The following is a 23,335-nucleotide window of genomic DNA, read 5'->3' on the forward strand; positions in this document are numbered from 1 at the left end:
TGTGCGTGTGCGTGCGTGTGTCCGGCTCCCAGGAAGCAGTGCATCGAGCTGGAGCAGCAGTTCGACTTCCTGAAGGACCTGGTGGCGGCGGTGCCGGACATGCAGGGGGACGGCGAGGACAACCACACCGAGGGGGGAGAGAAGACGTCACGCAGGTGAGGGGCTGGGGGGGGGGGACTGGGTGGGGGTGGGTAGGTGTGTGATGTGGTGTGGGTGACATTGGGATGGTGTTTGAGTGGGTGAGATTGGGATGGTGTTTGAGTGGGTGAGATTGGGATGGTGTTTGAGTGGGTGGGAGTGTGATGTGGTGTGGGATGGTGTTTTGAGTGGGTGGGAGTGTGATGTGGTGTGGGATGGTGTTTTGAGTGGGTGGGTGAGATTGGGATGGGGTTCGAATAGGTGGGTGGGAGTGGGGTAGTGTTTGGGATGGTGTGGGGGTGGGATGGGGTTTGAGTGGGTGGGAGTGTGATGTTTGGGTGAGTGGGTGACATTGGGATGGTGTTTGAGTGGGTGGGAGTGTGATGTGGTGTCGGGTGGTGTTTTGAGTGGGTGGGTGAGATTGGGATGGGGTTCGAATAGGTGGGTGGGAGTGGCATAGTGTTTGGGATGGTGTGGGTGTGGGATGGGGTTTGAGTGGGTGAGATTGGGATGGTGTTTTGAGTGGGTGGGAGTGTGATGTGGTGTCGGGTGGTGTTTTGAGTGGGTGGGTGAGATTGGGATGGGGTTCGAATAGGTGGGTGGGAGTGGCATAGTGTTTGGGATGGTGTGGGTGTGGGATGGGGTTTGAGTGGGTGAGATTGGGATTGTGTTTTGAGTGGGTGGGAGTGTGATGTGGTGTGGGATGGTGTTTTGAGTGGGTGGGAGTGTGATGTGGTGTGGGATGGTGTTTTGAGTGGGTGGGTGAGATTGGGATGGGGTTCGAATAGGTGGGTGGGAGTGGGATAGTGTTTGGGATGGTGTGGGAGTGGGATGTTTGGGTGGGTGGGTGACATTGGGATGGTGTTTGAGTGGGTGGGAGTGTGATGTGGTGTGGGATGGTGTTTTGAGTGGGTGGGAGTGTGATGTGGAGTGGGTGGGAGTGTGATGTGGTGTGGGATGGTGTTTTGAGTGGGTGGGAGTGTGATGTGGTGTGGGATGGTGTTTTGAGTGGGTGGGTGAGATTGGGATGGGGTTCGAATAGGTGGGTGGGAGTGGGATAGTGTTTGGGATGGTGAGTGGGTGGGAGTGTGATGTTTGGGTGGGTGGGTGACATTGGGATGGGCTTCGAATGGGTGGGAATAGGTGGGTGGGAGTGGGATAGTGTTTGGGATGGTTGGGTGGGAGTGGGATGGTGTGGGAGTGGGAGTGTGGATAGAGGCAAGTGGGTGTGTGTGAGAATGGATGAGAGTGGGTGGGGGTAGGAGTGTGGATGGTAAAAAAACCAGGGTCTGGCAGTCCCGAAGCGCGAGGGGGTCTGGGCCCCCGTGATGGGGCGCACGCGTCCTCGTGTGCGCTGTGGGTCTGGGCCCCCGTGACGGGGCGCGCGCGTCCTCGTGTGCGCTGTGGGTCCTGGGCCCCCGTGACGGGGTGTGCGCTGTGGGTCCGGGCCCCCGTGACGGGGTGTGCGCTGTGGGTCCGGGCCCCCGTGACGGGGTGTGCGCTGTGGGTCCTGGGCCCCCGTGACGGGGTGTGCGCTGTGGGTCTGGGCCCCCGTGACAGGGCGCGCGTCCTCGTGTGCGCTGTGGGTCCTGGGCGAGGGGAGAGCTCTGGTGTCGTGCACGTCTGGCGGAGTGACGCCCCTCTCCTTCTCTCGCACCCAGAGGCCGGAAGCCGGGCTCGGGCCGGAAGAACGGGGGCGCCGGCGCCAAGGGCAAAGACAAGAAGCAGTCGGGGACGGAGTCTGAGCAGGAGGTGGGTAAAACCTAACGGCCCGGGTTCGCCCTGCCGGGGGGAGGCTATCGCCTGTGGCGGCACGCGGCTGGTCAGCTGGGGTGCCAGTGCGGCGAGGAGTTTCTGGCCCTGTGGTCCACAAGTCAGGGGGTGTGCAGCCCCGGTTCTGGAGATCCGGAGCGTCTTCGGGCTCACCTACCGGCTTCGGCGGGTCGGGACGTTGTGGGAAGAGTTTGGAGGGCTGCGGCTTCCCGGGTCCGGGGTTGTGGACACCGGCGTTCGGTCATTTGCTCGCTAGCAAGGTTTTTTAATAGACAAGGCGTGTTGTTGGCGTCTCCCGGGAGCCCTCGGGGGGGGTTGGAAGAAGCTTGTTGTCAGCGTCTCCCGGGAGCTCACAGGGTTGGTTGGGGGGGGAGGCAGAAGCTTGTTGTTGGCGTCTCCCAGGAGCTCTCGGGGGGAGCGTCTCCCAGGAGCTTTTGGGGGTGGGGGTGGAAGAAGCTTGTTGTCGGCGTCTCCCGGGAGCCCTCGGGGGGGGTTGGAAGAAGCTTGTTGTCAGCGTCTCCCGGGAGCTCACAGGGTTGGGTTGGGGGGGGCAGAAGCTTGTTGTTGGCGTCTCCCAGGAGCTCTCGGGGGGGGGGGGGGTGTCTCCCAGGAGCTTTTGGGGTGGAGGAGGCTTGTTGTCAGCGTCTCCCGGGAGCTCTCGGGGGGGAGGACGCTTGTTGTCGGCGTCTCCCATGAGCTCTCGGGGTGGAGGACGCTTGTTGTCGGCGTCTCCCATGAGCTCTCGGAGTGGAGGACGCTTGTTGTCGGCGTCTCCCGGGAGCTCTCAGGGTGGAGGACGCTTGTTGTCGGCGTCTCCCATGAGCTCTCGGGGTGGAGGACGCTTGTTGTCGGCGTCTCCCATGAGCTCTCGGAGTGGAGGACGCTTGTTGTCGGCGTCTCCCGGGAGCTCTCAGGGTGGAGGACGCTTGTTGTCGGCGTCTCCCATGAGCTCTCAGGGTGGAGGACGCTTGTTGTCGGCGTCTCCCATGAGCTCTTGGGGTGGAGGACGCTTGTTGTCGGCGTCTCCCATGAGCTCTCAGGGTGGAGGGGAAGAAACTTGTTGTCAGTGTCTCCTGGGAGCTCTTGGGGTGGAGGACGCTTGTTGTCGGCATCTCCTGGGAGCTCTCGGGGTGGAGGACGCTTGTTGTCGGCGTCTCCCATGAGCTCTTGGGCTGGAGGACGCTTGTTGTTGGCGTCTCCCGGGAGCTCTCGGGCTGGAGGACGCTTGTTGTTGGCGTCTCCCGGGAGCTCTTGGGGTGGATCACGCTTGTTGTCGGCGTCTCCCATGAGCTCTCGGGGTGGATCACGCTTGTTGTCGGCGTCTCCCATGAGCTCTCGGGGTGGAGGAGGCTTGTTGTCGGCGTCTCCCATGAGCTCTCGGGGTGGAGGAGGCTTGTTGTCGGCGTCTCCCGGGAGCTCTCAGTGGGGTGCAGGACGCTTGTTGTCAGTGTCTCCCGGGAGCTCTCTGATGTCCTCTATTGGTGTCGCCCCCCTGTGGCTGCAGGAGGACTCGGAAGACAGCGAGACGGAAGGCGAGGAGGACGGCTCACAGCCAAGCACAAACCAGCAGCCCGTGGCCAGATTCCAGAGGTGAGGCGCCATCGCCCTGTTTTCTCCTCGGGGGGTTCCGGTGCCCCCTTGATCCAGGAGTGCTTCCCCGCTGTGAGTGCCTGTCCCTTTCCCCTCAAAGTCCCGCTGGGGCTGGGGGCACAGAGAGCCCGGCGCCCCTCATGCAGAATGAAAGGCGCTACATACAAATGTAAATGCAGGGATAAGGAGCTCCGGAGTCCTGCGGGAGTTACTGTAGGGATGAGGAGCTCCGGAGTCCTGCGGGTGTTACTGTAGGGATGAGGAGCTCCAGAGTCCTGCGGGTGTTACTGTAGGGATGAGGAGCTCCAGAGTCCTGCGGGTGTTACTGTAGGGATGAGGAGCTCCAGAGTCCTGCGGGTGTTACTGTAGGGATGAGGAGCTCCAGAGTCCTGAGGGAGTTACTGTAGGGATGAGGAGCTCCAGAGTCCTGCGGGTGTTACTGTAGGGATGAGGAGCTCCAGAGTCCTGCAGGTGTTACTGTAGGGATGAGGAGCTCCAGAGTCCTGCGGGAGTTACTGTAGGGATGAGGAGCTCCAGAGTCCTGCGGGTGTTACTGTAGGGATGAGGAGCTCCAGAGTCCTGCGGGTGTTACTGTAGGGATGAGGAGCTCCGGTCCCGGACAGGTAGTTACCTGGATCTGGCTGGCCGTTGCGTCTGCAGGTGTGTCAGGGCTCTTTAAAACGCATCAGCCGAGCTGGAGTGAAACCCTGCAGGCAGGCTGGCTCTTGAGGCCGGGGATGAGCAGAGCCGATCGAAAGGGCAGCCCAGCGGGTGACGGCCCCCCCGCCCGCAGAGCTGGGACGGGACGGGAGGCGGATCGTCCCGGCGGGCGTTGGCGCTGATGGGTTGTTTTTTGTCTCTGCCCCCCCCGCAGCCCGAATCTGGCCCCCTCGTATTTGCACATGGGCACGACGCAGGCAGGCCTGGCGATGCCACTGGGCAACATGATGCCCCCTCCCCCGCTGCTGGGCTCCGCGCCCCCACCCCAGGAGGACGACGACGACGACGAAGACTACGACTCCTAGCTCCCTCCTCCTCCTCCTCTCCCTCCCCCCCCCCACTCCCTCTGGCCCCTCGCCTCCTGCCCCCCTGCTCCCCAACCCCCACACCGTTCCACTTTTTACCTTCGGTTTGTTTTAATTTGTGCCGCGTTTGGGGTGGGAGGCGGGGGGGCGACAGCCACAGGCGACGGAGGAGAGCAAGGAGAGTCTTTTAGGTTGTATATTATGTGTTTTACCCTTCTTGTGTTGTTGTTTTTTTTTTTAATTTTATCGTGGAGGAAAAATATTGAGTTCTTTTTTTAAAACGAGTCGTTTCCTTTGAGACACCCTCCCCAACGGCCCCTCCGGTTTTTTGGTCGGGCAGTGCGTCGGGCAGCCTGTTTTAAGGACCCGGCGGATATCAAGATGGCTTCCGGCCTGCTTTGCCTTTGTCTCGTGCTCCGCAGAGGGAGGTGGGGGGGGGGGTTGGACGCTTGCTTTGCTGTAGAGAAGATTTTGTGGGGAAGGGAAAAGAAAGAAAGACAGAAAGGATGGCACAAGGCTAAGGCTAATTCCCATCAAGCGGATTTCAGGCTTCCTGTGGAAACGGGAAACCGCCAAGCTGGAAATAGCCATACGCCGGTGTGGCCAGGGCTGTGGTGGAGCCGAGGGCTCATGGGTGTGGCAGCCGTTTCTGCGATATCCTGAATGCGGTCGGGGGTGGGGGGGGGGGGAAACGGGTTTGGCTCCTTAAACTCTGAGAAGCAGGATCCGAAAACGCGCGGCGCTTTGGTGGGAGGGGTCCCGCGCTCGCCGGGAGCCGGCGTGGCCCCAAGACGAGACCGTGCTCCCAACCAGAAAGATGGCCACCAACCGCGTGTTGTGGGGGGGGAGGTAGGAGCTCGTCAGAAACGCACACAGGCGCCGGAGGGAGAGGGGGGGGGGCGTTTCTTTTCAAATCTGCAGAGGCAGCGTGCGCAGGATCTCGGATATGTCGGAGGCGAGAGGGGATCCCGGCCCACCGGGAGAGAGAGAGAGACACACGGGTCAGCTGGAGCTTCCTAGCAGTGTTAACCTGCCGTCAGCAGGCTGGGCTGGCCAGGCAGCGTTCAGCGCTATAAACCGTCACGGGGCGGAGAAAACAAACCGCCTAAGGGGATCGACCATTTGAGTTTGACTGGTCTGGACTCCTCTGCTCTTGGGTAGCGTTTTCGGGAGGGACGTTGGGACTGCGAGACGGGGCACGGCGTGGAGAAATTCTCGAGTCGTCCAGGTGCGCAGCTGGCCAGCAGACAGGTGTCGGCACAGCTCTTGGGCATTTTCTTCCCAGGAGGTGTGTGGGGGTGGGTGGGCATATCCCACTACCGATCTGCGTCAGGATACGGCCGGATAATCTTTTGAGGGGGATCTACAGGATGCGGGAGAGAGGGGTGGGAGGGGGGAGGGGAAAATGGCTTTTTAAAATGGCAAACGAAGGGTTTCAGATCGTCTGGGCCCGTTTTTTTTTAAATATAAAAACGGCGATCTGATTTTTACCGCGTGGCGTGAGTGGCGGATCTCGGGGGGGGGGTCTCCTCACGCAGAGCCCAGCCGCCTTGCAGGGCCATCAAACTAAGAAAGGTCCCCGAAACGCTCTGTCCCCCCCCTCTCTCGCGGCCCAGCAGGCGACGCAGTGTCCGTTGTGGGAAAACGCAGGGCCCGAGATATCGTCTGTTCTCGCGCCTAATAAGACTCCAGGCGATAGATCGCTGGCGTGGTGCCGCGTCCCAGGCCTGGCTGCAGTTGAAACGGCACTCAGTCTCTCCCCGTGTGAGTTTCCCTGCTGGATCCAGTCGGCCTGGTTCGGGCCCGAACCGGCTGCGGTTCTGAGCCCTCTTGGTCGGGCCGCTCCTGCCTGATTTCACCGACGACGAAGTCTGCCCGTAGATCTCTTCGTCTTCCCTGGATCGGCTTTGATTTGTTTTTTTCCCCAAACTGCACGTCGGTTCGCGAGATGATATGGTGCCGGAGAAGCTGACGTGTTTACCCAACGGTTTTGACGGCCCTTATCGCCCGGGACCCTGCGCTCCGTTCGGCCTACGGTCGGACGAGCGCCGTCCCTCTCGAGCTACAGCTCGGGCTTCAGATGCCTCTCCTGATTTCTCTGCAGCCGGGCAAAAGGCACTTGGATTTCTTTAGATTTTTAGACCGAACCTAAAGTTGGCGTGCCCCGGCCGTATCGCAGCTCGGCGTTTCCCTGCGACAGACTTAAAAACAAGAAAGACGATGAGAAACAGTTTGACCCGAGCGTCCGATGGCATTGCAAGGCCGGGGAGATTAAAGCAGTCGAATCACAGAGGATATTTGCCATCCCAGACATTTCAGTATTAAACCTTCTCGTTCTTGCGGCGGAGGGGAAAAAAGACACAGCTAGCGTCTAAAATGGGCAGAAGCGCACTGGAGTGACTCTGAGAATTTTCCAAGCCAGGGCCCCGAGTCGACCACGAGTTGACCACGCTGCGCCATTTTTTTTTCTTTTTTTTTTTACAACGTCCCACCCCGCCACTCTGGACCACTTCCTGTCCAGGTTGGCGTCTTTCCTCAACCTCTCGAACAGGAAGTGTCTGGGCAAGTAGAGCAGAACAGGGCAGGCGGGCCGGAGTCGTCGTCGTCGTCGTCGTTGTCCCGCGTCGCTGGAAAAGCCGGAGAGCCAAGACGTCGCGTCTCTCTAAAAGCGGATACCTTCATTATTATTTTTTTTTAAGAAAAGGGAAAAAAAAATGAGGACACGTGTCAATTTTTATTTTCATTGCCATTTCGGACGGGCCCAGTTCCCCCCTCTCCCATTGTAGGACAAAGGAGACCTGGAACCCGAACAGTTTCTTTCCAGCCTCCTCGGACCGTGGTTCCAAGTTCAGTTCTCCTTTATAAATATTTAATTTTTTTGCTTCCTTTTTAAATGTTTTAATATGTATGACGGCGCGAGAACGTGTTAACCCCCGAGCGGCATCCCTGCTCTTTTGTTTTCGGTGTCCGATCTCTCCAGGTCAAGAGAGGGGAGAAGCTGTTCGTAAAAAAAATACTTTTAACAGTTTTATTTTGTAAGAGTGAAATAAAGTTCAGGTTTCATTATAATGTGGCTGTTTGTTCTTGCTGGATTTTTCTGTTTGTTTTTTCTTCCTCTTTTCCTGGAGATGAGTTCTGCCCAGCGTACCCTCTCTCGCGGGGAGGGGGGCGGCGATTCTAGTGTTCGTGACGCCAGTGTCTTGCCCGAGGCCGGGCAAAGGTGTGCTTTTGCAAGGGCTCCTGGGAAGCCTTGTCCTGAAAGGGGGGGGGCACGGGCAGTTTAGAGCCCCCTCAGCCCGCCAGCGTGTCTCGGGGGAGTCGAGAGACTAACGGAACCCTGCAAAAATCCCATGGGAAGACCATGCAGACTCCACCCAGAAGGTGTCCCGGACCGTAAGTTATTGGCATTGCTCTGCGCCTGTACCACCGTGAGTTGTGGTTCTCCTTCTCGCGTGTGAATTGAATGCCGGTGGCTGTATCCCCTACCAGTTCACCTGTTGACTGATGCATTTCGGAACGATCTGCGCCCGAAATGCCTTTTGGCACCACCAAGGCCACCGGTTCCAGCCCAGCTCCCAGTTGCACAACTGACCCCGTCATAACAGGAATCATTTGAGCAGTTTTGACTGTTTTCAGCGGGTGGACCTGCTAGATTCCACAGTTCCATTTCTTAAAGAACATCACATCCCAGACTTGTGAACGTTCCCCTCAAGAATGCTATGAGTTCAATTAAGGCTCAGCGGTTAATTAAGCTCATTAATGAAAGCCGGCGGGTCTGTGGTCCTCCAGGACCGCTCAGCTGAGGCTTAAACGTTAAGACGCGCAGGTGCACCTTGGGAAACGCAGAAATGGGGGAGACGCCTGCTCTGGAAACGAGTCGGGGAATTTAGCACCACCTGCAGGAGAGCAGGTGCCACAGCAGGCAGTGAGAGCGGCACAGGCCTTTCAATCCACCTCCGAGGATTCGCCCGAGAACTTTTTGTTTTTTTTTTATTCTCGTAAAAATGCCTTTCTTTCCGGTAGGTTGCGGGGAGCGCGGGGGGGGGAGTCGCGTTGAAGTCCCCGCCTGTGGTTTTTTTTTTTCTGGCGTAGCTGGGGCCCGCTGGGCCTGGGTTTCCATGGCGACCGCCTCCTCCCTGCTGCCAGGCAGGGCACGTCCTCCTCCTCCTCCTTCAGGCTCCGTCTCCATGGCGACGCCTCGTCCAGGCCGGCGTGCTCCAGGGCGGGAGTGAAGTGGCCCACCGGGCCTGGCTCTGGGGTTAAACGACACCAGAAAGCACAGGCCGGCTTGAACCACAAATACTACTACTAATAATAATAATTCCTTACACTTATATAGTGCTTTTCTGGACACTGATTGGTAAAAGACCAGGGGTGAATTAGGCCAGGACAGTGGGTTAACACCCCTACTCTTTTTCGAGAAACGCCCCAGGATTTTTAATAACGGAGAGTCAGGACCTCGGTTTGACGTCTCATCCGAAGGACAGCGCCTGTTTACAGTCTAGTGTCCCCGTCACTATACTGGGGCATTAGGACCCACACAGACCGCAGGGTGAGCGCCCCCTGCTGGCCCCCACTAACACCTCTTCCAGCAGCAGCCTCAGCTTTCCCAGGAGTCTCCCCTCCAGGTACTGACCAGGCTCACACCTGCTCCAGTGGGGCTGCCAGTGGGGAGCAGCAGGGCGATACAGTTATCAGGGGGGATATAGCTATCGGGGGGATGGAGCTTATAACCTCACTGCGCTGTGGCCCTGTGGAGGGAGGCACCATGAACGCCATCTCGCCCCAAGCATTCTTACCCAGAGCAGAATGAGACGGCGACACCAGTGATGGTAGCTGTAGTGCTGTACTGGGTTTCACTCGTCTAGACCAGGATGAAAACTGACGCCTTACTGGTTCGATTGCCTTCAGAGATGGAAGCTCCAGCATTTTTGCCAGTTCAAGGTCAAGTTTCAATAGCCTGTGGCACTTTCCAAACCAGCCATTGGAGTTAAGCAGGGCTGTCACTGGTGATGTTACCGAGGGACAGCAGTAAAACACTCAGTTTCAGATCGATCTGAGCGCAGGCAGTGTATTGGGATTAGTGTGATATCAGAAGACCCTCTGACCCTCCCTCGGGCAGTGCAAGCCAATACAGAAAGAAAGGAAAAAAGTGGATTACTGATGTTCCTTTCTTGACGCTGGTGATTGATACAGAGCAGGTGGATGTGGTGTTACACAGACTGGCCTGAACTAACGGATAAACCTCTGATTCCTTCCTCTCCGAGAGTCATCCCCCCCGCCGCCTGGATGAAGCGCTTTTTACACTTGTTTTAGAAACCGAGAGATTTAAGTAAATAAGAATTCCATTGTGCCAGTACGTGTTCCGGTTACTTATGGCAATAAAGTTCAAGTTCAAGTTCAGGCAGTTGTAAACTGGATTATCATGCCATCCATCGCTTTTCTAAACAGCTGCAGCCAGCTTGAGCTCATCCCAGAATGCAACGGGCGCAAGGCAGGTCCACCCTGGATGAGACGCCAATCTCAGAGCACACACCACGGCCAGTTTTCCCAGAAACCAATTAGCCTACCAGCACCTAGTAGTAGTAGCAGCAGAAGTAGCTGTATTAACAGCAGTAGTAGCTGTATTAGGTGCAGTAGTAGCTGTATTATCTGCAGTAGTAGCTGTATTAACAGCAGTAGTAGCTGTATTAGCAGCAGTAGTAGCTGTATTAGCAGCAGTAGTAGCTGTATTAGCTGCAGTAGTAGCTGTATTATCTGCAGTAGTAGCTGTATTAACAGCAGTAGTAGCTGTATTAGCAGCAGTAGTAGCTGTATTAACAGCAGTAGTAGCTGTATTAACTGCAGTAGTAGCTGTATTAACAGCAGTAGTAGCTGTATTAACTGCAGTAGTAGCTGTATTAACAGCAGTAGTAGCTGTATTAGCTGCAGTAGTAGCTGTATTAACTGCAATAGTAGCTGTATTAGCTGCAGTAGTAGCAGTATTAACAGCAGTAGTAGCTGTATTAGCTGCAGTAGTAGCTGTATTAGCTGCAGAAGTAGCTGTATTAACAGCAGTAGTAGCTGTATTAGCAGCAGTAGTAGCTGTATTAACAGCAGTAGTAGCTGTATTAGCTGCAGTAGTAGCTGTATTAACTGCAGTAGTAGCTGTATTAACAGCAGTAGTAGCTGTATTAGCTGCAGTAGTAGCTGTATTAACTGCAATAGTAGCTGTATTAGCTGCAGTAGTAGCAGTATTAACAGCAGTAGTAGCTGTATTAACTGCAGTAGTAGCTGTATTAACAGCAGTAGTAGCTGTATTAGCTGCAGTAGTAGCTGTATTAGCTGCAGTAGTAGCTGTATTAGCTGCAGAAGTAGCTGTATAAGCTGCAGTAGTAATTGTAGTAGCTGCATGTGAGCCGGGTTTAGACCCTTGTGACGCAGGTCAGTTTTCCCCCAACGGATGACGTGCTGCTGCTGCTGTGGCCATCCTGCTCAGTACCAGAGGCACCGCAGGTCCAGGGACTCGCTGCCTGTGATTGGCAGAGGAGCCGGTACTGTGAAGAGCTGGGGCTCAATTCCTGGGGCGCTGTCTGTGTGGAGTTTGCATGTTCTCCTGAGATCCACATGGGTTTTCTCCCACAGTCCTAAGACAATCCCCTGGTGGGTTAACTGGCTTCTGGGAAAACTGGCCCTGGTGTGAGTGAGTGCGTGTCTGTGTGCGCCCCGTGATGGACTGGCGTCCTGTCCACGGTGTACCCAGTACCCTGCTGGGATAGACTCCAGCTCCCCTGCAGCCCTTTACTGGATAGATCAGCAACAAAATGGATGAATGTCTCGACCTGCAAGGTGGCTCAATACAGCATTCAAAATCCTCCAAATGTGCTGACTAAGCAGTTTGACTGGATTACTCTCTGTTCAGCAAAGGCACTAAGAGGCAGAGTACTCAGGACTTAGTACAGCAGCACTTCTTTGCGCAAAGAGTGGTAGGGGCGTGGAACAAGCTGCCCATAATAGCTGAAGAACAGAAAGTGTCTCAGGCAGGCGTGGCCCTGAGAAAGACGCGGGCGCCGGGGGGTGAGGAAGACGACGGCGCCCCCATACCCCCCCCCCTCCTGCTCCTGTACTGACCTCAGTCCGCTGAGAGACCGTCCCGGGTCGGGTCGGGTCGGGCCGGACGAGCTCGAGAGCTAGGCTCTTCACCGTGCTGTAGTCTGGGAGCTCCCCCTGCAAGAGACCCCACAAAACAGCGCGTCTCTGACGGGGCCCTCCCGGGAGAGACGCCCCACTTCTGAGAGAACACTGCCAGCCCGGGGGGGGGTGGGGGTGCAGCCTAACCACCCTAGACCGGGGCTCAGATCCAGTCTTTGTGGATACACAGGCTCCTCCCTCTTTACTTGATTAATACGGCCAGCTGGTGCTGTTCAGGGTTCAGTTCCAGACCTGGCGTCCTGTCCTGTCTGTGTGGAGTCTGCATGTTCTTCTTGTGTTCGTGTGGGTATTCCTCTGGGTTCGCTCGGGTTGTACTCCACAGTCCAAAGACATGCTGGGGAGGTAAGTTGGCTTCTGGGAAGATTGGCCCCGGTGTGTGTGTGTGTGAGAGAGAGAGACTGGCTGTACCCTCCGTTGTCTCTGCTATTGAAAGCGATGCTCATTAGTGGCGGGGTCCGATCGGTGTTCCTGGTGTTGAGACAGCAGCCGGGTGAAGCGCGGGCTGAACACTCACCGGACACGGCGGGCTCAGCCCGAGGTGTTGAGGTTTTAAAGACGGACCGGCCGGTTTCCTCCGGCCCCGGGCGGCCCAGCGCTGGTCCGTACGGGGCGTCCAGTCGCCCGGGTCCACAGGCGCTTTCAAACACCCGTTTCTCAACACCGCCTGGCGATGCGGCTCCCACATTTTCAGCCCTCGGGGCGGAGCGGGAGGGGGGTGTCAGGTGAACCGGAGCCCCCGATATGGATACCTGCGACCCCTTAACCCCCCAGAGGCAGGTGGACCCCCCCCACCTTGTTGCCCAGCAACAGCAACTCGCCGACAGCTGCGTCACAAACCGACCGCCGCCGCGTAGGACGGCTCGGTTTTCTTCATCAAGGTGCATTTTAGGTTCTTGTTCGGGTTTTATTCTTCCTGGGGTCATTTCTTTAGTGCGAAAGGCGTTTTATTTGGTCTCTCTGCCCCAGGGGGAAGTGTGGTGTGGACGGCTGAGGGAGGCGCGCACCCACCCGCCGCCTCCGGGCTTTTTTCTTCTCGTCTTTTTATTTTTTTCCCCATAAAGTTAGATAACCGGCCAGTGAAAACCCCCCTTTTTGTTCCCCTTCGTACGAAAGCGATTTTTACAACCTGTATAACAGCCCTCACACCCGGAGGAGGCGAGTCCGGGGAAAATGTACTAACGGGGCGAAACCTATAACCGTAAAACTCTGCCGACGCCAGAATTAATCTTTTTTTTTTCAGTCGTGATAGATACAATAATCTTTTTTAGTTAAAACGAGTTTTAATTCCAGCATTATTCATCAAAGTACTACCGAGAGGCGAGAGAATTTTCTCCGGCGGTTTACTTTTCCGTTACCCGTCTCGCGAGGTGAGACGATCCGTTGGACCGGCCGCTAAGCTCGAGCGTCCCCCCCCCCCCCGCGCGCCTCGCCACGGCGCCGCGCACGTGGGTGGGGCCCGAGTTCCGCCACCCGGCGCCACCTGGCGGTGGGAGAAGCGCACGACAGCCGGGGGTCCCCTCCACCCCTTCAGCAGTGTGTACCCCCACCTGGATGAGGCGCCAGTCCGCTCCCCACACCCCAGCTCTCAGTGGGGAGGAGAGCAGAGTGATGGGGCCAGTTCAGAGAGGGGGGTTATTAGGAGGCCATGATGGGTAAAGGCCAGGGGGGAAATTTGGCCAGGACACTGGGGTAACACCCCTACTCTTCTCGAGAGACGCCCTGGGATTTTTAATGACCACAGAGAGTCAGGACCTCGGTTTGACGTCTCATCCGAAGGACGGCGCCTGTTTACAGTCTAGTGTCCCCCGTCACTATACTGGGGCATCAGGACCCACACAGACCGCAGGGTGAGCGCCCCCTGCTGGCCCCACTAACACCTCTTCCAGCAGCAGCCTCAGCTTTCCCAGGAGTCTCCCCTCCAGGTACTGGCCAGGCTCCCACCTGCTGAGTCTCCAGTGGGGCTGCCAGTAGGGAGCTGCAGGGTGACAGGGCAGCTGGCTAATGTGTGAATGGGTTGGTATGAAGCCCTTGTTGTGTCACACCCACCTACAAGTGGAAGGTTACTGTAAGAGTGTGGCTCCTCATCGACGTTGCCACCGACAGGCCACGTTAATCTTGCGTATATAGAGAGAGTGTCGGTACAAGATGGGCTCTCCTGACTGCCTCCTTCCCAATATATAGCGCTTCTCTCCACTCAGAGCTCTCTACAGGTCATGGGAAAACCCTTCACCCCCAGCAGTGTGTACCCCCACCTGGAAGAGGCGCCAGTCCACTCCCCACACCCCAGCTCTCAGTGGGGAGGAGAGCAGAGTGATGGAGCCGGTTCAGAGAATGGTACACACACAAAAAAAACCCATTTCTTATTCTAACTCTCCGTAGCTCAAAATGAGCGGATCGAGGCCGCCACGCCGTGCGTTTCTCCCCGTCGCTAAGCAACGGCGCAATGAACCGGAAGTCGCGCCGCCATCTTGGCCAGCGTCGCACCCGGGGCCGAACGCGTTTCGGCGTCAAAGAAAAAAAAAGTAAACCCACCGTTCTCGTTCGTTTGACGTCTTTATCACGTCTGTTCGATGAATGTCAGGGGGAAATTGTGATTTGGCCAAACGAAAGTATTTTATATACTGCAAGAGGTGTAGGGCTCATTTTAATTGTTTACAAGAGACGCTGGGCGTGTTCCGATCTGCGCTTCTCGAAAACTCGACGAGGCAGGGTTGTAGCTTTTAAGACGTACATTGAAAGATAAGATTGTTGGCAGTAAAATGAATCATTTGGGCGGCTGGATAATCCCCGCAGTAGTTGTTGTTGACAGTAAAACATTTCTCCCCGTGAAGATATGTGCCTGTGATCATAAAAGAACAGCACTCGGGTTTGTTGAAGTTGAGGAAGCGCTCAAGAGATTTAGGGACAGTTTTTGCTGTTATGATAGATTCCCTGTGCCTGCTAAGTCATTCTCCTTCGGTTTAGAGTTGCATAGGTGGTTTTTAGGCTTAGGGGTTATTGACAATTATTGGACATCCAAGACTACAGGGGTTCACATGGTGTAATAAGGACAGGTCCCAAACCGTCGATAATTGATTTCTGGTCAATTTCAAACTCATGAGAAGGACAGAGTACCAAGGTCTCTCTTCAGCCAGCAGTATTGACTGATCGCAAAGCCCTCTCGATATACATGACATCTTAGTGAATTTACTAGAGACTGCTGTGCAACTCTGAATCCCATAGAAATGTCCAAATATGTGCTGTATCAGGCTTCCTGGTGATCTCGATACCTTGCAGTCACAGTGCACAGAATCAAAAGCCAACATTTAATTGTATAAAAGACAGAACTGAGTCATTTGCACAGAGAGGAGTGTGGCGATACTCTTCTGCTGTTAATGACAATGGTACTTTGCATGGGATAATATCATTGCACGATTCGATACTGCTAGATTTAATTAGGAAGTACTTATCAAGTTTTAATACACCGTTATGTCATTTAAAAGCATCTTGTTTAAACGCAAAATTGCCTTTTTTTTTCTCCGTGGCTTTTATAAACTTCTGTGCAAACGCTCCGAGCTCATATCAGCGGGGATGTTCTGTCTTCTACAAACAGGTATAAATCTACCCATCGCTGGGTTTAGCGAGGACTCGTAAGTAGAGTGACGTTTACTTAAGATACGTCACAGTATTTAATGGTGTGACATTACAGGCAGCGTCATTCTCCGATACAGTCATACCCGGGACCCGAACCTCTGTTCGGAAGGCGGGAGATCGTCAATCGACAATAACAATTCCATTATTATGGGGAGAATCCCTCCCCATTCCAAACTGAAGACAAGTTCACTCAAAACCCACCCTACCATGTAATACCATACAGACCATTATAGCAAGCGTGGTGAACAACGAGGTTCTACTCAAATAAGCCGACTATAGCTGTAAATTATGATATCACATATCAGTGCGGTGCGGTGGCACTGTGGTTAAGGCTCTGCATCTGTGGCTGGAGAGTTGCCGGTTCAAATCCTGTGACACACCTCCACACACGCGCGCAGGAGGGGCGATTGAGAGACCCCTCGGAGCCGCACCTGACATTAAAAACCAGTTTCACCTCCAATATCCACGAAAGCGCCGATCTCAATAAACCTTTATGAGGTCTGTGACGACATCACGCCGATTCTTAGGAACGTTACGACGTCACAATGTTCACCCGGGTGACCCCCAGAATGCTCGCGCTTTCTGGAGCTTAGAGACAGGCGTCTCCACGGAGGGTGGATCAGGGTTTCACTGCGGACGGCGGACACCCGTGCGATTCATTCCTCTCCACCGTCTCTGCTCCTTGTGGGTCAGACCCACGAAGACTCGGAGAGACCGCGATCCGGTGTGGCACGAAACCGACCAGATCACCCCACGACAAGAAAGAAAAGGAGCGAAAAAAGGAAGAAAAAAAACGGAACCGAGAGAAATAAGGAGGCAGCTTTCGCCCTGTTCCTTCTGGACCCGGCGGCAGCGCTTGTCTGCTGTGGAGGCGTCATGCGTGGGGGGGGGTGAAAAAGTCCAAGTCCCGCGAGCGCAAGAACGACCCCCCCCCCCCACTTCTGCGGGTAGGAGGGCTCGCCTGTTAACCTGAGAGGAAACCACTGTCCTGATCTCTGGGGGGAGGGCGGGGGGGGCTGATTGAACAGGCATGATGACTTCGATACCATCACTCACCAGAGCAAGAGGGAATTTACTGCGCTACCCGTCTGCTGTGTGAACAGGGGGGGTTCGGGAGACGGGGTTGGGGGGGGCACTCTGAGCTCTTTCAAAACATGGTCGGAGGAAAATAATTTCACTTCCTAAAAAACTTTCAAGGCGGATCTAAAGGCCTCTGAGCTCAGGCGTTACTTTTTTTGAATCTCCAACCTTTCACTCCACAGCCCCGATGGCGCCAGAGTTTCTCCGTCACCGTCAAAGTCCAAAGGCTCAAACCTGACCAGACCAGTTCAAAGCCCCCCCAGAAATGTTCCTTTCAGGTCGTTTCTTGAAACGTGCTCTTTCCACGAACAGGCTGTATCGTGTCCACCGCGCATTCCGAGACCCAGGGCCCCCGATGTTCACCCACCTTTATGAGGTGTGTGATGACATCACGCCGGTTCCGAGCCACGTCGAGACGTCACAACGGTCGTCCGGGTGACACCAGAATTCTCGCGCTTTCAGGAGCCTATAAACAGGCGTCTCCGCGGAGAAATGATCCGGGTTTCACATCCATGAGATTCCCTTCGCTTCACGCTCGCCTCTCCTTGCCGGTCAAACTCACAGCGCCTCAGGGACTTTAACGAAACTGGAGTATGTGCAGGACTCCTGGTGCCTTTTCTCTCTGAAACTCACCGCCAGTCACGCCGTTTCGCGGGCCAGTGGCAGCAGAGACCCCCGCCGTGGGTTGGTGTCCCAGCGATGCAGAGCCTGACCAGCCCAGTAACGGCGCCACCTCTGGCGAACGAGAGTATCACACTGCCGCAGAGAAGTTCCTGCCACTGTAAGTCTTGAGCGCTGGTGCTTGAGGCAACTTGGTCCGAGAAACCGAAACAGCTGGGAACCCCTGTATTAACCCTATCTGTGCCACAGGGTGGAAGACCTGACATCATGTAGTGTACAGTAATAATTATAATAATAATAATTGCTTACACTTCTATAGGGCTTTTCTGGAGCCTCCACTCAGAGCTCTGTCCAGGTCATGGGGATCCCCTCCACCCCCCAGCAGTGTGCAGCCCCACCTGGATGAGGCGCCAGTCCGCTCCCCACACCCCAGCTCTCAGTGGGGAGGAGAGCAGAGTGATGGAGCCAGTTCAGAGAGGGGGGTTATTAGGAGGCCATGATGGGTAAAGACCAGGGGGAAATTTGGCCAGGACACCGGGGTAACACCCCTACTCTTCTCGAGAAACACCCTGGGATTTTTAATGACCACAGAGAGTCAGGACCTCGGTTTGACGTCTCATCCGAAGGACGGCGCCTGTTTACAGTCTAGTGTCCCCCTCACTATACTGGGGCATCAGGACCCACACAGACCGCAGGGTGAGCGCCCCCTGCTGGCCCCACTCACACCTCTTCCAGCAGCAGCCTCAGCTTTCCCAGGAGTCTCCCCTCCAGGTATGGGTACTGAGTAACGGGCTCTGCTCTGTAGCGACCTGTCCACCCCTCCCGATGCTCGCCTGTTTTTTTTACATTCAACTCCATTCTTTGGTTGCTTGACGCCTGTCCCGGCGAAGCGATGATGATGTGTCTCGGGGGGGGGGCGCTCGCTCTCCTGCTGCTGCCTTAACCCGGCGCCGCCTGTGCCAGGCCCGAAGGTGCCGCATACCTCCCGGTCGATACCAAGTGTTTCACCCCCCACGGCGAGGTCTCCCCCCCAACAACGGCATATCGCAACAGTCTTCTCCTTCAATCTCGCGGCTACACTGGTAAAACGGTCTCACTGGCGCGAGGGTGGGAATTCGCTGTGAAACCAGTCTGCCCAGTGGGCCCGACCGAGCTTGGACTGAGCTGAATCCTCCTGCGGGAGTAGGGAGCTGGTGTACCAGTCTAGACGGATATCCGGAGAGGCACAAGTCAAGGTTTATCCCGGTGCCGACGAGAGAAGAAAAGAAACCACCTTTCGGCCGTGGGGCCTGAAGAATGCCCCACAGCTGAAACGTTGCGTTTTCTTTCTTCATTTTTTATCAGCTCGGAATAAACCTTTACTCGTTCCTCTGCAGCCTGCGCATGCTGACGCAGCTCCGCGCCTGAACGATATATATTCTAGATCTGTGCGCTCCTGGCAGGTCTGACTGTCGATCAATTGTTCGGCCAATCTGACCTTCAAGTCAGTAGCTTTAGGAAAAGCCCAGAGGCCATCTTCAATAACACTAATACTATAATACTCATCACTACTGTATCTCTCCACCCCTCGCCCCCCCATTGCGATTGGCCCCCAAAAACATTTCTTTCGTATTTCACTAACCCAACCCACCCCACCCACCACCCCCAGTCGCTGCCAAACACCACCAGAAACGAGCACCTCTTTCTTTTCTTTTCTTTAAAGTTTTGCGTTTTTATTTTTTTCAGGTTCCAACTAAAACGCTGGAGGATGAAGTCGTAGAGACAGCAGTCGGAGGAGGAGGAGGAGGAGGAGGAGCCGGACGACCAGACGACCTCGTCAGCGGCCGCCCTCTCAAGCTGTGGAGGGGGGCCAGCTCGCCCCATAATTCCTGCCCGGGCAGAAACCGCTCCCCTTGCCTGGGGGGGGGGAAAGGCCGGAAAAACGGACACATCCCTGCTCCCTGTCCAGCGGATCCGGCCGGAGCGCCGGGATCAGGCTGCGCCCCCGCGCTGGACGAAGGTGAGAGCCAGAGAGCGCCCCTCTGTGGCCACACAGGGTATTGCGGGCGGGCTGTGCTGGGCCGGTCCTCCACCGCATGCCCGAGGGCTACTGGGGGGAGCGCAGGGAGGGTGTTGGAACGGAGGGCAGATTCTGGGGAGACTGGCGATCGGGGGCAATACGAGGAGACGAAACGTTTCGAAGGTCTAGAGAGTGGGGGGAGGGGGTCTGGGGGGGTCTCCTACCCTGGCAGCACCCCTAGATCCCCTACTTCAAAACCGGGAACGTCCGCCACTACGGATCAGGGCGCAGTTGGCTCAAGGAAGATCGGGGGACCTTGTAGGGTCGGGGGGTCCAGAGTCCGCCTCCACCTGATCCGGTTCTGGAGCAAAAATCGCCTCTTCGAAAGGGAAGGGCCGATTTGGGGGGGGGGGGAGGAACTGGGGGTTCTCGGGGGTTCCCCAGGAGCAGGGATGGGGCCGCGAGGGAGGGAACCGGGGGGTTGGGGGTTGCTCTGCCACACGAACCAGGAGAAACGGCGATGGGGGTCAAAGGACACCCCAAGAGACAACACGGAGAGAGAATTTTCCTTCCACCCCCCCACCTTGAGCTCCAGCCCCCCGGTTCTGGCCGGCCGTGCTGGGTTCCGCCCTCCAGCGCACGGACCTGCTCCCCCTCCCCAGCGGCTCGTATTGCTTTTCCGGATGTCGGATTCCTTCGCTTTGCGTTTTGTTTCTTCCCCCATTCCCGGGATCCGGCGCGTTGCGCTTCCCTTTGCCGCCGATTCCTGGTCTGTGCAGCGGGCGGGGGGGCGGGAGGGGAGGGGAGGGGCTCCGGGTTCGAACTGAAAAGGCACGTCCAACGGAGGCTCAGGAAACGCTCGGAAAACCGGGGCCAAAAACAAAAACCGCGGGGCAGGAAAAAAAATCTCTCCGCTCCGGGGGACGCCAACGCTCGGGTAGCCCCTCCTCCCCAACCTGCGGGCCGTCCGCCGTCTCCACGTCCGTGCGGCCAGGGGGTCTGGATCCCGACTGCAGGGAGGGGGGTCTGGATCGGGGCCGGAGCCTGGTTTTCCGAAACCGGGTTGGGCTGGGCTGTAGTGTTTCGTCCCCTGGGTGGGAAGCAGTCGCCCTTCGAGCTCGACGGCGGGACGGGGCCCCTCCTTCGCCCGCGCGGTCCGGCAAGGCGGCTCCCGATTCGGGAAAAATCGAGGCGGCGGCTCGGATCCGACATCTCTCGTGCCCGAGGCATTCCTGCGTGTGTGCTTGCGTGTGCGCGCGTGTGGAGAGGCATCGGCGCGAGACGGACACCTCTATCCCTCCATTTGCTTTTCGGAAAAGAGCACAGGCGGCACCCGCGCCGGGGCCGAGGTTGCATTTGGAAAAAGGAGGTGCCGATTCGCCGGATCGGACCCCAGGTGAAGGGAGACCGGGACAGAAAACCAGCTTTGAGGGCGGCCCCTCGTTCCACGCCATTCCCCCCGAAGGTCCCTCCCCGGGTCGAAGCCCTCTCTCGTGCCTCATTCCCGAAACCCGGCCCGGAAAACGAAAGGACTGGCTCCAGAGTCTCGCATTCCCTTTTTGAACGTCACTTTTTGTGTGTGTGTGTGTGTTAACTTCTGCCCCGCGGCTCTTTTGATTTCAGTGCAGTCGAGCTGGTTCTCTGGGATGGAGAGGCGGGGCAAAGCGGCCGGTGGGCGGGGCTATGTGTGGGAAGGACCGGGGGCGTGTCAGTACTTGCCCCTCCCCCTGCCCCGCCCCCCACATATTCCATCAAGTTTGTGTGGCCGAAAACGCGAGCTCGGAAGTCGCCGTTCAGACACGGCTCTCGGTTCTCTGTAGGTCGACGCCGCGCGACGAACGTGGCCCCAGCGCTGTGGATCCCGACGATAGGATTCCCCCCTTTCCCTTTCGCCTTCGGGAGCAGTCCCGTTCGAGGCAGTCCCGCAGAAGCCCAAGGCTTGGGGGGGCCCCCCCCCCCATTCCCCGAGCCCGGAACCCACCCCCCCACCACCCTCTCTCGGGAAACGGAACCGAGCCGTTCCGTGAAAACCGGGGAAGACGACGACGACGACGCGGGCAGGAGGGAAAACCGAACCGAAAAAAAACCCCTAAAAACCGGGAGGCTGTAGCTCGCACCCGTGAAAAAACAAAAGGGGGGGCAGTCTGATGACGAAAGCTGCCGAGAACTCGGTTCAGTAAAAAAAACAAAACAACCCTCCATCTTTGAGCAGCAGCAGGGAAATTCGACTGCCTCCTCAGGAGCAGAGAGAGGGGGGGGGGGGGGACAGACGTCCCAGTCCGGTCCCGGAGAAATCTTCCCGCTCGGGGTCCGGACGCCCATCCCCGACTGGAAGATCCGGCCGGCCGGCGCCTCCTGCGGGCCAGTGGATCGTGTCGTGTTCTGCGGCGGGGCGGTGGCTCAGTGCAGGCAGCCCAGCAAAGGCAGCTCCGCGGGTTCGTCCGGCACTCCGGGGGGAACCCCCCCCCCGGCCGAGGGGGGGGCCATGGCCTCCCGGGGGCGCCGCCGCTCGGGGCCGGGGCTGGACTCCTCCAGGGGGTGCGCGGGGGGGGCGGCCTGGAAAACAGGACACCCACGGGGGACAGGGGACGGTGAGACGCGGAGCAGAGTGGTGGAGCCAGTTCAGAGAGGGGGGTTATTAGGAGGCCATGATGGGTAAAGGCCAGGGGGGAAATTTGGCCAGGACACTGGGGTAACACCCCTACTCTTCTCGAGAAACACCCTGGGGTTTTTAATGACCCCAGAGAGTCAGGACCTCGGTTTGACGTCTCATCCGAAGGACGGCGCCTGTTTACAGTCCAGTGTCCCCCGTCACTATACTGGGGCATCAGGACCCACAAGGACCGCAGGGTGAGCGCCCCCTGCTGGCCCCACTAACACCTCTTCCAGCAGCAGCCTCAGCTTTCCCAGGAGTCTCCCCCTCCAGGTCCTGGCCAGGCTCACAGCTGCTGAGTCTCCAGTGGGGCTGCCAATGGGGAGCTGCAGGGTGACGGGGCTGTTGGCTATTTTTATCCCACCGAGAACAGGAGGCACGTCTTTACACAAAGAATGGCGGGGGTCTGGAGCAAACCCCATCACACCTCCCTGCAGAACAGACTCTCTGGGAATCGCTCGAGGAAGCTGCCGGATGAGAATTAAGCAGTCGAGCCAGGTGGGCTCTGCGGGGGGCTTCCTGTGAGACGTCTATACCGGACAGCAGAAGGAAATACCGACTCACCTGCGCCCGCGCGCCGCCGTCTCCCCCCTCGCCGCTGGCGGGGCCCCCGAACCCCTTCCTGCCCGGCAGGGTCCACTTCCCGTACAGCCCCTCGTAGGCCAGGCTGCCCCCGCTGCCCAGCCCCAGCCCCAACCCCAGGCCGGGCCTCTGGGGGCCTCGCGGGGGAGGGGCCAGGCCGGGGCAGTCGGGGCCGCCCCCCGCGCAGAAGCGCTCGCTGGCCGGGGGGGGCGCCGAGCCGCAGAAGGAGAGCTGGGAGCCGGAGAGGCGCTGTCCCAGCAGGCCCTGGATGGAGGAGGTGCGCTGGAGGGCGGGGGCCGTGCCGGCCTCGCGCCGGCCCTCCGATTGGCCGAGGAGGGCGAGGGGGAGGGGCTGGGGGCGGGGCAGGTAAGGAGGTAAGGACGCGTCGCCCCCTGCGGGAAGAGGAAGAGAACAGCAGGGTGAGCCCAGAGTCGTCCTCCCTTTCCAAAGCGGCTCGTACCCCAGGCGTACAGACAGGAAAAGGAAGGAGTCATCTTCTGCCCTTCTTCAACTGCAGGCTGCACCTTCTCCTGCTGGGAGGAGACCGATTTTCGGCCTTCAAAAGGTTCAGCGCGGTATCTCTGCTCAGTGCGTTTCCACCCGTGTGTGAGCTGTGATGAACCGCTGGGAAGAGCAACACCCCCATTTTTTAATAACAGATCACTCTTATTGGACTTTCCTGGAGCCTCCCACTCAGAGCTCTGTCCAGGTCATGGGGATCCCCTCCACCCCCCCAGCCGTGTGTACCCCCACCTGGATGAGGCGCCAGTCCGCTCCCCACACCCCAGCTCTCAGTGGGGAGGAGAGCAGAGTGATGGAGCCAGTTCAGAGAGGGGGGTTATTAGGAGGCCATGATGGGTAAAGGCCAGGGGGGAAATCTGGCCAGGACACCGGGGTAACACCCCTACTCTTCTCGAGAAACACCCTGGGATTTTTAATGACCACAGAGAGTCAGGACCTCGGCGTCATCCAAGTTACGAATGAGTAAAGAGTCCTCTGCTCTACAGCTCTCCCAGTAATGACCTGGGGAGGTCTGCCCTGCCCAGCCCT

The 23,335-nt window shown here is 57.4% G+C and overlaps 2 protein-coding genes across 3 annotated transcripts in view; one reads left to right on the forward strand and one right to left on the reverse strand.

The window, feature by feature from the left end:
- Positions 1-7,595, forward strand: drap1 (DR1-associated protein 1 (negative cofactor 2 alpha); the record flags this gene model as incomplete). The annotated part of the gene is given in 4 exon segments (XM_069180376.1): positions 1-155; positions 1,800-1,890; positions 3,416-3,501; positions 4,376-7,595. Coding segments are annotated over 4 exon segments (384 nt in total). The 3' UTR covers positions 4,527-7,595.
- A 13,033-nt stretch (positions 7,596-20,628) lies between these two features.
- The window catches only part of LOC102696155 (pecanex 3), a 41,553-nt gene continuing 38,846 nt past the window's right edge, over positions 20,629-23,335 (reverse strand). Inside the window, exons 34-35 of one of the 2 annotated variants that reach the window (XM_069180368.1) lie at positions 22,268-22,677; positions 20,629-21,606 (exon numbers count right to left, since the gene is read on the reverse strand). In XM_069180368.1, the coding sequence (XP_069036469.1) occupies positions 21,451-21,606; positions 22,268-22,677 (566 nt within the window). In that variant the 3' untranslated portion in view covers positions 20,629-21,450. Of the gene's footprint in view, positions 21,607-22,010; positions 22,678-23,335 lie in introns of those variants that run through there. The other variant, XM_069180367.1, reaches the window with a different exon arrangement.

The sequence above is a fragment of the Lepisosteus oculatus genome, chromosome 18 (genome assembly GCF_040954835.1).
Source record: "Lepisosteus oculatus isolate fLepOcu1 chromosome 18, fLepOcu1.hap2, whole genome shotgun sequence".
NCBI classification, from domain to species: domain Eukaryota; kingdom Metazoa; phylum Chordata; class Actinopteri; order Semionotiformes; family Lepisosteidae; genus Lepisosteus; species Lepisosteus oculatus.